The sequence below is a fragment of the Eublepharis macularius genome, chromosome 1, assembly GCF_028583425.1.
Source record: "Eublepharis macularius isolate TG4126 chromosome 1, MPM_Emac_v1.0, whole genome shotgun sequence".
NCBI classification, from domain to species: domain Eukaryota; kingdom Metazoa; phylum Chordata; class Lepidosauria; order Squamata; family Eublepharidae; genus Eublepharis; species Eublepharis macularius.
In genome coordinates this window covers 30726718-30743033 of record NC_072790.1, presented here as the reverse complement: position 1 = coordinate 30743033, position 16316 = coordinate 30726718, and the positions used below count along the sequence as shown (strand labels likewise).

Sequence of the window (16316 nt, the reverse complement as noted above, 5' to 3'; positions counted from 1 at the left end):
AAAATGCTGAGAGGGTGGCGTCGGGTGCATTCAGATGCCCAAACAAACACAGAGCAAGTCTGCATTCCATCCCCCCAAACAGGTAAACAGAATGGGAGAGAAGTGGTTGCTTTGGAGTGGCTGGCACCACTCTCCCAAGTAACAAGAGAGGCAGCATTCGAGAACTGAATATCAACAACTAGGTTTTATTTTGATTTGTTTATTCTAATATTTATCTCCCGCAATCTAGCCAAAACACGGCTTTCATGGCAGCTAACAACAACAATTCAAATATAAAACTACAATATGGATAAAAACAGTAAAGTACAGATTGAATCGAAAGCCGTCTGAGAAAACAAATCTGTCGGCAAGACCCTGATACAAAAAACACCCACACTACTGTCATGCCCTCTTTCAGCAGATAAGTCTTTTTATTAGATAGATGCCACGTGTGTTCAATTCCTATTAGAGATTTGTGAGCAAGTGTCACAGTTTGCATTACCAGGCAAAGAGGGCCTTGTTGTCTTCTTTGGAAAGTTCGCACAAACAGTTCAAAAGCAATAAGGTATCCCCGAGGAACTTGGAGGGCACAATATCGATCACCATCTTCCGGAGGTCAGAAGGGCTGTTGTGTAGCGGGTTAGAACTCAGGTCTGGCCTTTGCTTTAGGATACCATAGGTGTTGATGAGAAACTCACTGAAGACTGGGTGAATATCTGTGTGGTAGCCCATCTTCTCCAGATGAGAGGTCAGGTCTAAATAGCGTTGGGTCATGGCTCGGTACTTTTTCTCATCCACAGAACCATCTGTGGACTTCATCGAGAGCTGGAGGGGTGGGGGGAGAGTTTTAAAAAATGTTAGTTTAGGAATAGACCAGCCAACCTACCTTTTATCTGCCCCGCATCTTCAGCTATATTTATTATTTACCTCATTTATACTCCACCTTTCTTTACAATGGGGACTCAAAGCAGCTTACATTGTGCTCCTGTCCTCCATTTTACTCTCACAAGAACCCTGTAATGTACATTTGACTGACAGTATGTGACTAGCTGAAGATCACCCTGTGAGTTTACACAGCAGAGTATCCCAGATCCTAGCCTGGGCTGGGCCCCGTGTACTCTTCACAAAGGCCAAAACAGCCCTGGAAAGGAACCTGCCCTTTCCTTCTGCTTTCTACTGATAGAAAGGTTTGAAGGATGGCAATACTGTTGTGGTTGCCTGGCAATGACCACTGAAAATGTTTGTTTCTTAAAGCTACAGGTGCTGCTATTACTGGGGGAGTTAACCCCCCATATAGATATATATATTTAAGAATGCAACCCTGGGGCTTTTTAGGTTTGTAGAAAGATGTGTCTTGTATATTCATAGTTTCAGTCTCTGGATAAAAGTATCTACAGATGTGGCTATGTTGAGAATTAGATATATTGATCATCACCATGTGCTCTTCCTAAGAACACAAGAAAAGCCCTGATGGATCAAACCAGTGGTCCATCTAGTTCAACATCCTGTTTCACACAGTAACCAAACAGCTGCTCTGGAAGACTCCCCCTTCCTACAAGTTGCTCAGAAGAGTGAGCATAGTGTGAGCATAACCCCTCTCCCTTTATCCTTAGGACAATCCTATGGTTAGTAGTAAATATTGTGTGGAGGCTCTCACCGTCTGCTCTATGGTTAATCTGGGACTGGACTTGAGAGATGAATGTCTTGGCCAAAGACAAAATGTATCTCCAAATATTGGGAGTTACCTGCTTGATTTTCTCAGGAATGTTGCACACTGTGAAGCCATAGAGGCGCGTGATGCCAGGAAACACATGTGCCAGGATGCGCCTATCCAGTTGGAAGGCAATCTCTCCCACTATGCGCCCATTTTTCTTGTTGTTTTGAGCAATCTCAAGATCTACAAGAAATGAAAGCCGTGGGAAAGAGTTAAAGTTAAGCAGGTTCATGCATACTTTTTCAATTCTTTCCACAAAGTTGTAAAAGAAAAGCAGAAGCCTTTTAAATTAAAGGACTGGGAATAAAACAACATGAATTGGGGGGAGGGGGTCCTTAAAAGCAATGCAGTTATGAACAAGAGAGTTTGTTTACTTTCATATATCACTCATCTCCCAGATTTCCTATATACAATATTTTTGACCCTCGCGACAACCCTGAGAGGTATGTTAGACTGAAATAAAACAATTGGCTCAAGGTCAGCTTTGCAATAACAACAACAACAACAGGGTGACAGTATTCAACTATTCACCCCACAGTATATTTCCATTTTAGGTATGAATAATCCAATTAGGAAAAGGGCTGGTCCAGGGACATTGATGTGTTCAGAATATGGGCCATTTTGTTCTTCCCATAACACCTCTGGGCTTGTGGTTTCTAACATGGGACCTCCTGGGACACCTGCCTGGAGTTCCTCGATAAAAAAAATCCTCAAACGAACTGCTGTCGGCCATAGAGTGGTGGTTCTAGGCTGCCCCCTCCAGTTATATGGGAAAGTGCCAGTTCCCCACAGAAACCAAACATGCACCCTACAATAAATCCCAGAACTTTTTGCAACTTGCAAGACTTCTGTAATAAATATGCAGGGGACCTCCAAAGGCATATCAATGAAGAAAGAAAACCTCTGCAATGGAGCAAAGAGATAACTTTGCATTTGAGAGCTGCCTGTTCCATGACAAATTCCAAGATGAGTGTCTTGAGGCGCTCCAAAATTGATTTGAATTATGCATGCAACAAAGATCTGTCCCCTCCTCCCTTAAATGAAAGGCAGGTCTAGAAACCTGTAAGGTTGAGTCTAGTGAGAATGGGAGTAGATGCTGAACACTTTCTCTGATGGCTGCTTTCCCCCCCACATTTGCTTCTATCTCCCTCAGCCCCCACTCCAGTGCATTTTTATAGCAAGTACATGTTTCCAAGAGCAAACACGCATCTGAAATCCTGCAGAGGGGAAGCTGCTGTAGCATAGTGGTTAAGTGGTTGGGTTGTGTATTAGCACTCTGCTGGTTTGAATCCCGCCACTGCCATGAGTTCAGCAGGTGGCCTTGGGTAAGCCACTCCTCTCAGCTACAGCTCCCCAACTATATTGCGGAGATAATAAGAACACTGACTTTGGCCGTTTACCCACATCTTCTCCCCCTCCTGAAAAATGGTGCAAAACTTACAGAATGACACACTTTCATGGCGCGATTTCCCGACGTGACTTTGCTTCGTGGTGCGACGACATCAGAAAATGCGCCATGAGGCAAATTCATGATGGAAAATCGAGCTATGGAGGCACACCATTCTGTAAGTTTTGCGTCATTTTTCCGGAGGAGGGGATGTGTGGAAACGGCTTTTGTTCATGGCTCTGAGCGTTGCGCTTATCTGTCTAGAAGAGCCTTATATAAGTGTGTTGTTGTTGTTGTTAAAAACAGCTTGGGAAGGGAAATTTTATTTGGTGGTGAGACGGTTAATCATGCCTCCTCCTGCTGGTTATCTCAGGTCCCCAAGGCTGCTTTTCTTTTTCTTCATTACCCTCATTTGCATGGAATATTCTGAAACAAATGATAGTTGCAAATGGTGCCTGAACATAAAAGCCAGGGCTTTTTTCCAGCTGGAACGCAGTGGAACGGCGTTCTGGAACCTCTTGAAAATGGTCACATGGCCAATGGCCCCGCCCCCTGATCTCCAGACAGAGGGGAGTTTAGATTGCCCTCCACGTCATGGCACAGAGGGCAATCTCAACTCCCCTCTGTCTGGAGATCAGGGGGCAGAGCCACTGGCCATGTGACCATTTTCTCCGAGGACAACCCACTGAGTTCCACCACCTCTTTCCCCAGAAAAAAAGCCCTGATAAGAGCCACTGAAGTCCAACTGATGGACTTGCAGTTAAGAAGCTGTTTTTTAGATTCCTGTGGATGGCTGCTGTTGAACACATGGTTCTCATTCTCGCTCTCTCCCTCTCTTTCAGATGGGTGGAACTTTGTGGAAGAATTACGAAACACAAGAAGTATGCAATATTTGTAGAGAAAGTTGCTGGTAGGACCTAAAAGGCACCTATCTCGATACTTAAATTCTCCTATGATCTCTAATAGGTTAACCGATACAAGATGTTGTTGGTGTGCAAACATGATGATGTTGGTGATGATGATGATGAATATTTACATAGTGATTTCTGTGTTCCACTTTCATTATTTTGTTGCAGTCTTTACAACAGCCCTGTAGAGTAGGCCTCTATGATTGTCCTCCTATTGCAGACTGGGCCTGAAAGAGTAGGACTTGCCTAAGGCTATACTGTGAACTCATAGATGCAGCAAGATTTGAACCAGAGGCCTCCTGCTTCTAAAGAGGAAGGCTTGATTTGACTTACAGTTGCAATTAGTGTGGAGGGAAGGTCAAGAAATGGTTTCATGGGGATCGGAACACTCTGAACGTGTTCAGTTGTGATACGAAAAACCCAGTTGCACACGTGCAGTCTGAGAGCCAAGCTACAAGTGACGCCTTACACAGGTTGGACACTTATCAGCTTCCCTCAAGTTTTGATGGGAAATGTAGGCGTCCTGGTTTTACAGCTTGGCTCTCCATTACAGCTGCAAGACCAGGGTGCCTACATTTCCCATCAAAACTTGAGGGAAGCTGACACGTGTCCAACCTGTGTCAGGCATCACTTGTAGCTTGGCTCTGATTGAACTCCTCCACAGCTTCTATCCCTGGATTCAGCCTCTGTGTCTCTCACCATTACCACATTATTTAACAGGAAAAACCAACATTTTGCAGCTTTCCTATGGTTTTTCTTCCCGCTCCCCATCCTTATTATCAGCACGAGCAATTGAAGTTACACAAGGCAGGACATAACTGCCCCTGTTACTCATGCCCACAGGCAGAGACAAGAACACCATATTGGATCTCAAGGGATCACGCACCAAAATGCCTTTTTAAAATTTGTTCTAAATGTATTCAAAATATTTATCGCCTTATCCCCTTAGACTCAAGACAAGCAAAAGCTGGATCCTGCCAATCATTTCCACATCCTCATTACAAAGGGATGGGCCGTTTTCACCCATTCCCCCCTCCTGCTTTTCCAGGTGGGTCCCCTCTCCCCTAGGAGCGGCATTTGGGGAGGATTTGGGGCTGTAGCGGGAAAGGTTGGACCCCACAGATCCATTGCCCTGGAGACGGCACTTTCCTCCAGAGAAGGCTCTTTGCACCAGGACAGCGCAATAGCACTAGCAAAATGAATCTGCAGCTGAAAGAGAAAAGGGAAAAATGTCTTCCTAATTTCTGTCGCCCTGGGCAGTCAGGAAGAAAAGTCTGTGAGCCCTTTGTGGGAAGGGAGAATCACCATCTTGCACACTCCGTAGTGCGCAGATCAGTATTTAGAAGGCAAATGGTATTTTAGAACTCTACAAACGTGCTTGTGTTGGTGGCAACAGAGTGTATGGAACATGAAGCGCACATGTAGGTCGGGCCCCGTATATACATGTCACTTTACATCTCTTACAGTACTTCCCCCTCCTAACCTCTTTAACCCCACTTTGTAACAACACCTTGGCATTACCGCTTAAGTGGAACGTATGGAGCTTCCTTTGCCTGTCTGTGACCGGTGCATCTGAAAACCAGACGTGCTTCTTCCTGGGCATCTCTTCCGATGCAGGCAGCGCTTTGTCTGTCCTTGATTCCAGAGCACTGCCTGCGATGTGATAGCCCTGCCTGTCAGAAATCCCAGATGAGGAAACACCTTTGGGAATCCGGGGATCATTTGAAAATACAGCCTGTGCTTGGGCATTATCCTTCTGTGGAGTGCTTGTAGGGTTTGAGGGAGCTGTTTCTTCTGTCCAGGATGGGAGGTGATTTGACGTGTCTTTGGAACCAAGTAATCGTCCAGCCTTATAGTAAGCTACAGACAAAAAAAAGCAAATTTAGTGGTATGTTACTTTACAGAGGGAAAGGGACTCCTGATATGGTTGCCAACGCCAGCTTAGAAAATTCCTGGAGATTTAGGGGCAAAACATGGGGATGGTGAGATTTGGCAAGGGAAGAGAGCTCATTAACAACAACAACAACATTCGATTTATATACCGCCCTTCAGGACAACTTAATGCCCAGTCACAGCTGTTTACGAAGTATGTTGTTATTATCCCCACAAAAAACACCCTGTGAGGTAGGTGGGTCTGTGAGAGCTCTGAGAGAGCTGTGACTAGCCCAAGGTCACCCAGCTGGCTTCAAGCGGAGGAGTGGGGAATCAAACCTGGCTCTCCAGATTAGAGTCCTGCACTCTTAACCACTACACCAAACTGATTCCATAAAGGCCATCCTTCAAAGCTGCCATTTTCTCCAGGAGGAGGATTTGGGTCCAGTAGCACCTTAAAGACCAACTAGATTTGGTCAGAGCGAATCAGAGCTTCCTTCATCAGTGGGAGCTCTGACTCTCAAAAGCTCACACCCTGGAAATCTAGTTGATCTTTAAGGTGCACTTTCTCTTCTACTGTAGACTGACGTGGCTGCCCCCCTGAAAATTTCCTCCAAGGGAACTATCTTTGTAGTCTAGAGATCAGCTGTAATTCCGGGATGACTCCAGATCCCACATGGAGGATGGAAATCCTCCTCCTGATTAAATACGTTTAATGTATATGTTAGAACAGTCATATACCCATCACTTTCCCCTCAGCCACAGTGGCTTAGGGCAGGTTTCAAAAGCCTGACTAGCAGAAAGACTATCGAAAATAATATGCCACCACCAACCACAGATAGCTCCCTGCCACAGGTTTTCATGTGCATAATTCCCTACCCATTGCCCCACCTCTTTTAATAACATTCATTTTATATACTGCCTTTCAGGACAACTTAATGTCCACTCACAGCAGTTTACAAAGTGTATTATTATCCTCATGACAATCACCCTGTGAGGTGGGTGGGGCTGAGAGAGCTCAGAGAGAGCTGTGACTGACCCAAGGTCACCCAGTTGGCTTCAAGTGGAGGAGAGGGGAATCAAACCTGGTTCTCCAGATTAGAGTCCCACCACTCTTATCGCTACACCAAACTGGGTCTTTTCTAAGAACTGACTGAAAAGGGAGCTCTCCTCTTGTCTTCAGGGAGAGTCTTCCACAGGACTGAGGAAAAATAGGCCTGACAGGCCAGCTTTGAGGAAGAGGGTCTCAGGAAGAGGGTCTATAAGAATCTGAGAAGATGCACAAGCACAAAAACGGCAGAGAGGGCCTTTCAAGTAGGCTGATCTCAGGGTTTGCAAAGTTAAAACCAGCGCCTTGAATTTGAAAACGGAAGTACGGTTACCAATTCTGGGACAGGGAATTCCTGGAGATTTGGGGGCAGAGTCTGATGGGGGTGGTTCAAGAGGGGAGGGACTTCAGCGGCTATAGAGTCCACCTTCCATTAGAGTCCATATAGAGTCCAGCCATTTTCTTCAGGGGCACTGATCTCTGTAGTCTGGAGATCAGTTATAATTCCAGGAGAGCTCTAGGCTCCACTAGGAGGCTGGCAACCCTACCGAGAAGCATCTCTGTAACCAATACAGTTGCTGCAAAATGGATGTGGTCAGACTCTTCCGCCTCATGTGGGATAAGTAGGTTTGCCAGCCTCCAGGTGGTGGCTGGAGATCTCCCGGAATTACAACTGATCTCCAGGTAATAGAGATCGGTTCCCCTGGAGAAAACGGTTGTTTTTGGAGGGTGGACTCTATGGCATTACCGTGCTGAGGCCCCTCCCCTCTGCAAACCCCGCCCTCTCCAGGCTCCACCCCCAAAATCTCCAGGAATTTCCTAACCTGGACCTGGCAGCCCTAGGGATAAGCAGTTCACACTTTGAGTTCCAGCTCATCTACCCACCTCTTTCCTCCCTCATTTTTCAAGTTTTCTTGTTCATAAGATTTAGAGATTACCAGGAAGTCAATGACTTTTATATATTAACTTAAGAAAACATGATCACTCTGGCATGTACTAGAATGTTTTTGTTTTGGTAGCTTTCCACGGGATGCAGGAGCTACCTGCATTAGAAGCAAGTTAGTTAAACAGCATTCTTCCTCTATGGTGGCTGACAACTGCTCTTCATACCTCTAGACAATGTCCCATCTGACCAGTCTGTGATTTAACTCACACCAACTATCTAATTTGGGGTGGAATCTCAGTAAGGGGGGAGGGGGGAACTCTTATAAAATGTCTGAGTTAGATATTTTAAAAATCATATTTAGTTTTCCAGTCTGTAACATTTTATGATCTTTTTGTGCAGAGGAAACAAACCTTTAACCTGTTCTTTTTATTAATTTAAAGTGCGTTGAAAATTCCGGCCTGTTAAACAGTATTTTCCTTCTTAGTTCTGTGAACATCTGCCCAGTATTATGGGAGTTACATGGGTTGGATCCTGGTAATAATTTGTGCTAACCAAAAGCATCCTCATTAGCCAGATGGACCTCTCCTGCCCCACACATTCCTGGTTGCAGCCCACTGATCCCCCTAGAACAGGGGTCCCTAACCCCCCGGGCCGCAGACCGGTACCGGTCCGTGGCCTGTTAGCAACCGGGCCACACAGGAGGTGAGTGGTGGGCAAGCGCAGAGCTGACTCCATGGAGCAGGTGAGGTAGGCGGTCACCGTCTTGGGAGGGACAGCTGCGCCTTGCCTGCACCTCGCCTGGCTGGCCCTGCACTTTTCATTCGAAGTATCACCTCACCTGGCCGGCTGACTCCCATCATGCCTCTGGGTCTCTCCTCCCACTCCCAGCTGGCACACGCGCAGTTGCTGCCTCATGCTGTGGTTGGTGTGGCTGCACTTGCTGGAGCTGCTGCTGCCCTGCCCTGCCCTCGTGCCTTTGTGTGCCAGGTCACAGCCGGGTAGCCAGCTGCCCTGAGCGCCGCCTGCCCCAGTCTGCCTCTGCCTCCTCCGGTCACCACCGGGCCCACTGGGCAGTCAGCCGCCCTGAGTATCGCCTGCCGTCTGTCCCAGTCTGCCTCTGCCTGCCTCTTCCTCTCCTCCAGTGGCGTGGCCGCTGCTGGAGAGTGGAGAAGTGCCACTGGCCTCCTACCTGCACAGTTGCGCTAAAAAATATAGACCTTGTGGCGGTGCGGCTGTTGGACGGCTGTGTGTGCTGCAGCTGACAGCAACCAAAACGAGATCACGGAGTAGACTGGACATAAGCAACACACTTTGGGTGTCACTGTCTCCTATCACCCCCAGAAGGGACCGTCTAGTTGCAGGAAAACAAGCTCAGGGCTCCCACGGATTCTGCATTGTGGCGAGTTGTATAATTATTTCATTATATAATGTAATAATAGAAATAAAGTGCACAACTGTATCGTCCTGAAACCATCCCCCTCCGGTCTTCCACGAAACCAGTCCCTGGTGCCAAAAAGGTTGGGAACTACTGCCCTAGAACACTGCTCTTGCTCTTGGGACACGGGGTGGGATGGTGTCTGTCTTTGCTGAAACTGAGATGTGTTTAAGTGCTTCCGAGAACACCCCGCAAATATGTACACACAGAATTGACATTCCTTACCAATGCTAAGGGGGAATGGATTCTGAACTTTATCACCTCCAGGGCTGTCTGTGAGCCAAGGTTTCTTCAGCCCTGTGACGTCTGTGAATTCCTCAAGCTGTTTCCTGCCGATTGTAGAACACGACATGCTTGTCAAAGGTGCTAATTTCTTTTCCCCACTTCTCAGCTGAAAAGGGGGTGGGTCATTATGGAGTCGCTTTGGTTGCACCTGAGCGCTGGGATTACACAGAAGCAAACTTTCCTTGGCGATGATGTGTGGGGAATAATTAAGATTCTCAAGCAGGGGTGGCTGCTGGTGAACTTCAGATTCCATTTTTTTAAATGCTGTTCCAAGATACTGACCTACAATAAAAAGGAAAAGGAAAACGTGGTGCCATCACTAAAGAAGGAAGAACACGTCATCTGTATGTTTGCAATGGATGAAAGCCAATGCTCTTGCCGGAAGACAGATGCTTCAGCAGGAGGACTTTCCAAACTTTCCGTCCCAATCCTTTGTGTGGTTTTGCATTCAGAAGTGAGTTCCAGAGCTCATTTCGAGGGGGAACGCACAGGAACACAGTTCCAGCAGTTCTCCAAAGAGGTCCCGTCAGGTGGCCCCGCCCACTTGACTCGCAGCCATTATGGGCCCATTTCGGCCTGGATTGGGGCTGAAACGGTCTGGATCGGGCCTCTGACAGGTGGTGGATCACTCTCCCACTCATCAGCGGCCTGATCCTGACCACTTTGGGCCCCTTTTCAGCCATTTTCAGCCCCTTTTTGCCATTTTGGACCCAATTTCGGCCCTGAATGACCAGGATTGGGTCCAAAACAGCCAGAATAGGTGGTGTCATGGGGTGTGGCATATGCAAATCAGTTATACTAATGACACACTTCTAGTGATGGCAAGAGGCGTGGCATATGCTAATGAGTTATGCTGAGGAGTTCCTCCAGCTCTTTTTCTACAAAATGACCCCTGGTGAGTTCTATGGAGATCTTTGGGACCTACTTCCTCATGAGTATGTTTAAAGACTGTAACTCAGTGACACAGTGTGGTGTGACCAGGAAGACAGTAAATGCAATGCTCCCACTGAGCATAGCACCATCCTGCAAATATAGAAACATGCTGTGTTGACTTCACTCCTTCCTAGCTGTATTGGGGTGGGGAGTAGCTGGTATCAGTTGCTTTGCAGCTTCCTGAAGGGGGGGGCGCAGTCATCACACAGCTCTGTCATCAGTGGGCATCAACAGAAACGTGGGCTCCAGTACCATTAGAGCTTTTTTTGGAATCTCTTTTTTCTACATCAGGAGCTTTTTTCCACTTAAAGAGATTTTTAAATTTGTGGGCAGTATAGGATGCTGACCAGTTTTTCAGTGCCACAGCTTTAATACTTTATTGCTTCAGCACAGCCATAGCAATTGACAAGAAAAGTACAATATTATTGATACAAATTACTACATCATAAAATTTAAACCGACATTGACAAAACTCCACCAAGACCTTTAAATCCATAAAATCCATAACAGCATGTAATACAATATACTACTACTAAAAGGCACTTTTTGATACCATTAACTAAAATAAAACTTACTCTCATAGTCTTAACTGTATTTTGTTTATCGATGTTATAAACTTTGCCAATTGCATTGTAATCCATTTATCCTTATCTGCCAGCAGCAGCACCAATTTATCTTGCTCTGACCTCCCTGGCACCCGTTGCAGAATATTTCTAAGATCTTTCTCCCGAATAGTTACAAATCTCGGGCATCGAAACATAACATGGGACATATCTTCAGTGGATTTATGATTGCAGGAGCATACACAATCAGCCAGTGGGGTCTTGTTATAACAGCCTTTCAGAACTGCCAAATGAAGTATATTCATCAGAGCCCTAGTAAACGACATCCTATATTTTGTAACCGTTAGGTCATCAAAATAAGCTGGCCGGGTTATAGGATGGGATATAAGATGTTTATATAGAGTTGCTGAACTCATAATACCAAGCAACCCATGATCTTGTTGTGCACTCATGTCCAGTAATCTTTGTTTAATTAGACATCTAGCAGCTCGTAACTCCTTAAATATTCTTCAGATAGTCCTAATTTAGCCAATAGAGCCAATCTGGGATTTCCATGGTGTATCTTGCATCTCTTCATATGCCATTGTTACCAAAAGTCATGCTTGGGAGAAAAAAAATCTTCAACCAAAAATATATAACAAGTTTATGCACTGTTGTCATTACTGGTGGCAAGGCCAACTCTGATCTTACCATAACTGATGATGTGGAATTTGGGACTCCCAACATCATATGTGTGAATTTATTTTGTATTACTTCCAATGAATATAAATTTCCAAATCCCCAGATTGGTGCATCATATAACATTTGGGGCAGTAATTTAGATTTAAATATTTCTAAAGTGGGGGGATACTAATGAACTGCCTTTTGTTCTATGAAATCTGTATAAACCAGATAATACTTTAGTAAGTTTCTGTCTTGTTAAATCAATATGAGTTGTCCACGACCCCGTTTGATAAAAAATAATCCCTAAATATTTATAGGTGGCCACCTGATCTAATTCAGTGCCACAGCGACGTCAGCACCACGCCAGCTTCTACAGCATGCGGTTCGCATTGTTAATCGTAATTTGAACGGACTGAAAATAAAATGTCCGGTATCAAAATTTTGTTGTACACAGCTATGGGGCAGCTGCATTCAGAACATTTCATTCAGTTCCCATCACATCTCAAAGAGACATTGCAGAGCTACAAAAGGCACAGAAAAGAGCAAAGAAAATGATCAAGGAGTTAGAACATCTTTGTTGTGGGGAATGGCTCAGGAGGTCAGGGATTTCTAGTTTAGAAGACGCATGATTGGGAAGGGGCAGGACAGCAGTTTATAAAATTACACATGGGATGGAGAGAGCAGATCAAGAGAACTTCTCCCCATTAGACCAAATCAAAGGATTAGATAAATTCCTTGTTTAAAGACTGTAACTAGGTGACACGGTGTGGTGTGGCCAGGAAGACAGTAAATGCAATGCTCCCACTGTGCATAACACTACCCTGCCAATATAGAGCATGTGTATGCCAGTGGCGAGGGGTTTGGGTGTGGTCTTGGGTGTCTCTTTTGTCAATGGAGGCCCATGTCACAGCAGTTGCCAAATCTGCGTTCTTCCAGATTTGTCAGATTAGGCAACTTGCTCCTTGCCTCTCAGCCCATGACCTAGCTTCGGTGATCCATGCAACGGTCACCTCCAGGTTGGACTACTGCAACTTGCTCTCTGCTGGGCTGCCCTTGGGTCTGATCTGGAAGTTACAACTGGTCCATGGGCCAAAACTCTTGCTGAAAAAGGGCCCGAGACAGGGTTGGGCTTGATCACGCCGGGATGAGCTGTGCAGCTGAATTTAAACACAGACAGAAATGCACTTGAGAGCATTGATCCCATGAGAAATGAGCAAAATATTGTTGCTTGCTGTTTACCTCCTTTTGCCAACAAACAAGCATCAGGATATGCAGGAGGGATGAGAGGAGTTAAAAACTGGCCTTGGCCGTTGTTCTCACACTGCTGACCCAAGAATGCACGTAATTCATAGTTCTCCTTAAGTAGCCTGATTTGATTTTTAAGGTGTGTATTTTCATCCTGAATTCTTTTCATCCACTCCTCAGTCATCTTCTTCTTCCTCCTTGAAGAGGAAGAGTTAACTTAATAATTTCTAAGGGGCAGACTTGGATGGGCAGGAGTCAGTTGATCCCAGGGCTTTGAAAGGTGCCCAGGCTTAGAATGTTTCTATACTATTATGACATCAGCAGTTCTTAAAGGAACAACTTTAGTGCTTACACTGAATTTCTCAGTTCAGACCACACCTTGTTGAACTTGTTGCACAGCTTGCTTTGTGGATAAAACAGGAGATCTGTGAGTATCTTTAGCCCCACTGACCTCTGCATCCTGATGAAGGCCACGTAAAAGGGATTTGGGGGTACGTATGTGAGAGAGAGCATGTGTGCACACGGCATCAAGTTGCAATCGACTTATGGTAACCCCAGCAAGGGGCTTTCAAGGCAAGTGAGAAGTAGAGGTGGGTTGTCAGTGCCTTCCTCTGCAGTCTTCTTTGGTGGTTACCCATCCAAGTACCTACCCTGCTTAGCTTCTGAGAGACCTGATTACTACCTTCCCTCTCAAAGAGCTTTATTACAAGGGTCAAAGCAGCTGTTAGTTCTGAGGTGCTCTGGGGACTTGAATATGTGTCTTCCTCAAGAAGGTTACAAAGCCAGAGCGATGCAGAAGAAGTAAGGACTTTAGGAGTCTGGAGGACATCATCTTGTCTAAGTTTGAAAGACTGAGCATGGGGCAGACTTTCTTCTTCATGACATCCATTGCTTCTTCAGCGAGAGGCTACCATTTTGACATTCCACTTCCTTTCCCAATCCCGTGAAGCGCGATGATGTCACTTCCCGATGATGTCACTTCACGCAGCGCCCCCTCGCCCCCCCTCCAAGCACCCACGCTCCACAGGGGCTGCTGTGGAGCCCAGGAATGCTCCTGCACTCCACAGCGGCCCAAAACTTGCCCACGGATCGGGCCCGTTTTGAGGTGCTGCAGAGCACAGGAACGTGCCTGCGCTCCACAGCGCCTCCAAACGGGCCCGTTTTGGCACGGATCGGGCCCGTTTTGGGACGCTGCAGTGCACAGGAGCCCTCCCGCACTCCACAGCGGCTCAAGATGGGCCTGATCCGCAGGAGCGTGCAGCTCCGCAGGGGAGCGTGCACAGAGGGTGCGCCCCACCCACTGGCCAGGTAAGTGGGGGTGGGGGGGCGAGGGCGGGGGATTCCCCGCCCCCACCGGGGGTCTGGCACCCCTAGCTAAGTGGGATGACACTGTGAGACCTTTCTTGCTCTGGCTCCACCCAGAGCTGAGGGGAAAGTAAACTAATCACCTCTGGTCACCCTGCATTTACATTTGGCATTCCATTCATGTCTGGATCTCCCAGGTGGGACTCAGCTGCTAGCTGGAATTCCCGTTTGCAAACCAAAGTGCATTTAATCCAGGGGCCTTGTGATTTTTTTTATCACAGGTAGCTATTAAATAGCTATTAAACATGGCTAAGGCCAGGCCGACAGCTTACAACATAAATGAGCACCAGGTACAAGTGATGTCATGTCTTCATAATGTCATGTCACTCCCCCTGGGTGAACCAACTCATTCAACAGAGATCAAAAGACTCAAGTTGCATGTTCTATGATCTAACCTATAAGAGGAAGGTGATTGGTTCTCCATGATGGCAGGAAAGGAGTAGCTCACCCCACCCTGCACTAAAGCTGTCGAAAGAGAGGAGCATTCACTCTCTGTCTCCAGCAATGCACAAAAATAGCTCAAATTGACTAGCTGCTGCACAGATCCCATAGGTGAGAGAAAAACAAGAGCCCTTCTTTCTTGAAAGTGTCATTAATTTCAAATGCGCAGCTCGCTCTTTGTTCTTTTTTGCTTCCTTTGGAAGCCATCTTTCCACTGAATCTGAGCACAGCATACCACAAAATAAATACAAATCTGAAAGTCAAAACAGATAACTGGACCAAAAGTAAGAAGATCATGGGGTAGTTTCTCACATCCTTGGATCCCCTTCTGTCCTGATAGAGAGGGAGTTTAAAAGGTTCATAAATAAGGAAGCAAACTGTATGCAGAGATATGTTACGTTCTCTTTCTATTCCAATTACAAGCTGTCTAAGATTAGGACTACACATATAACTCTGCAGTACAGCTGCATACACAAGATGTAGTTTTACTGCAAGATTTTTTTAGAGAGACGTGTACAAAAATGAATCTCCGTATCTGCATTGTGAATACAAGAATGAGAGGTAGCAGAATGAACCACAACACTTCAGAATACAGGCAGGAAAACACACTTTTCCCATTTAAAAAAGAATTTAAAAAGGTAAAGGTGGTTCCCTGTGCAAGCACCGAGTCGTTACTGACGCATGGGGGGACGTTGCATCACGACGTTTTCTTGGCAGAAAGTGGTACAGTCCATTCTTCCACCTCAGAAATCTGCCACTAATGCCGTCGCCCATATTATGCCGGCAGGTGGGAAGAGGGTGCGCCACAGTAAGAGACCTATGGCAAGAGAAGAACTGATCTTTCCTCCAAACGAGGAAAGAAAGATGGTTAAGAAATAGCAGTTGAGAGGTAAAGGAAAAAATCACCACCACCACGATAAAAGTTCTTTGTTTATTCACCTCCTTTACACGAAAAATTAGACTCTATTGCTGTTACCACACGTAGAAACCCTGTAACAGCAGAGTCAAGCTCAACAATGTGTGATGTACAAAAAATCCAGCTAGACTCAGGGATAAGGATATCAGGGTTTTGTACCTGCATGTTGGACTGAAGAAGCCCTCGCTTACCTCCACATACTGTCTTTTAATGACACGCTATTTCTGTTCCCTCTTATTGTATGTGTATAGCCATACATGCCCAAGAGAAAAAAATACAGCAAGAATCATCAAGAGGGCAAAACATCTGTGGCCTCCATCAACTCGTGACCCTTATTGATGCTTTCAGAAATAATCAGAGCCTTCTAGTCACCTTCAAATAGTCCTGTGATTTAGAAATCAATTAAGGGAGGTGTTATGATCTTCACTTTCTTTAGGGTGGATTTTGCTTTAATCTTTCCCTTCACACCCTCTAGGTAGTTAGCTGCCACCAGGAATATTAAATTCCAATATACTTTATTTAAGTTTTCCCTTTGGTAACGTGTTTATGCGTCAGGCTCCTTCGTGGTTCTATGTGGCCCTGAGGATAGGAATGGGAGATAACAATGACTGCTACTCTGGGATATAACAAAACAAAACACAGTTTATTTTTTTAAGAAGCGTATTGGTTACATAAA

General features: G+C 45.8%; 1 protein-coding gene across 1 annotated transcript; it reads right to left on the bottom strand.

Annotated features, from left to right (window-relative positions):
• Positions 1 to 477: 477 nt before the first annotated feature.
• SPATC1L (spermatogenesis and centriole associated 1 like) lies at positions 478 to 13102 on the bottom strand. Its single transcript, XM_054996261.1, has 5 exons — positions 12913 to 13102; positions 9455 to 9796; positions 5510 to 5848; positions 1725 to 1876; positions 478 to 804 (listed from the first exon to the last, which is right to left on the bottom strand). Exons 1-5 carry the CDS (start codon positions 13100 to 13102, stop codon positions 478 to 480), a joined length of 1350 nt encoding a protein of 449 aa, XP_054852236.1.
• Positions 13103 to 16316: the final 3214 nt, after the last annotated feature.

Excerpts from the sequence above, each read along its gene's own strand:
- SPATC1L (XM_054996261.1), bottom strand. The coding sequence starts at position 13,102 with ATGACTGAGGAGTGGATGAAAAGAATTCAGGATGAAAATACACACCTT. Across the intron at positions 9,797-12,912 it reads TTGTTTGTTGGCAAAAGGAG|GTCAGTATCTTGGAACAGCA; the intron begins GTAAACAGCAAG and ends TTTTTATTGTAG. Across the intron at positions 1,877-5,509 it reads CCATACGTTCCACTTAAGCG|ATCTTGAGATTGCTCAAAAC; the intron begins GTAATGCCAAGG and ends CATTTCTTGTAG.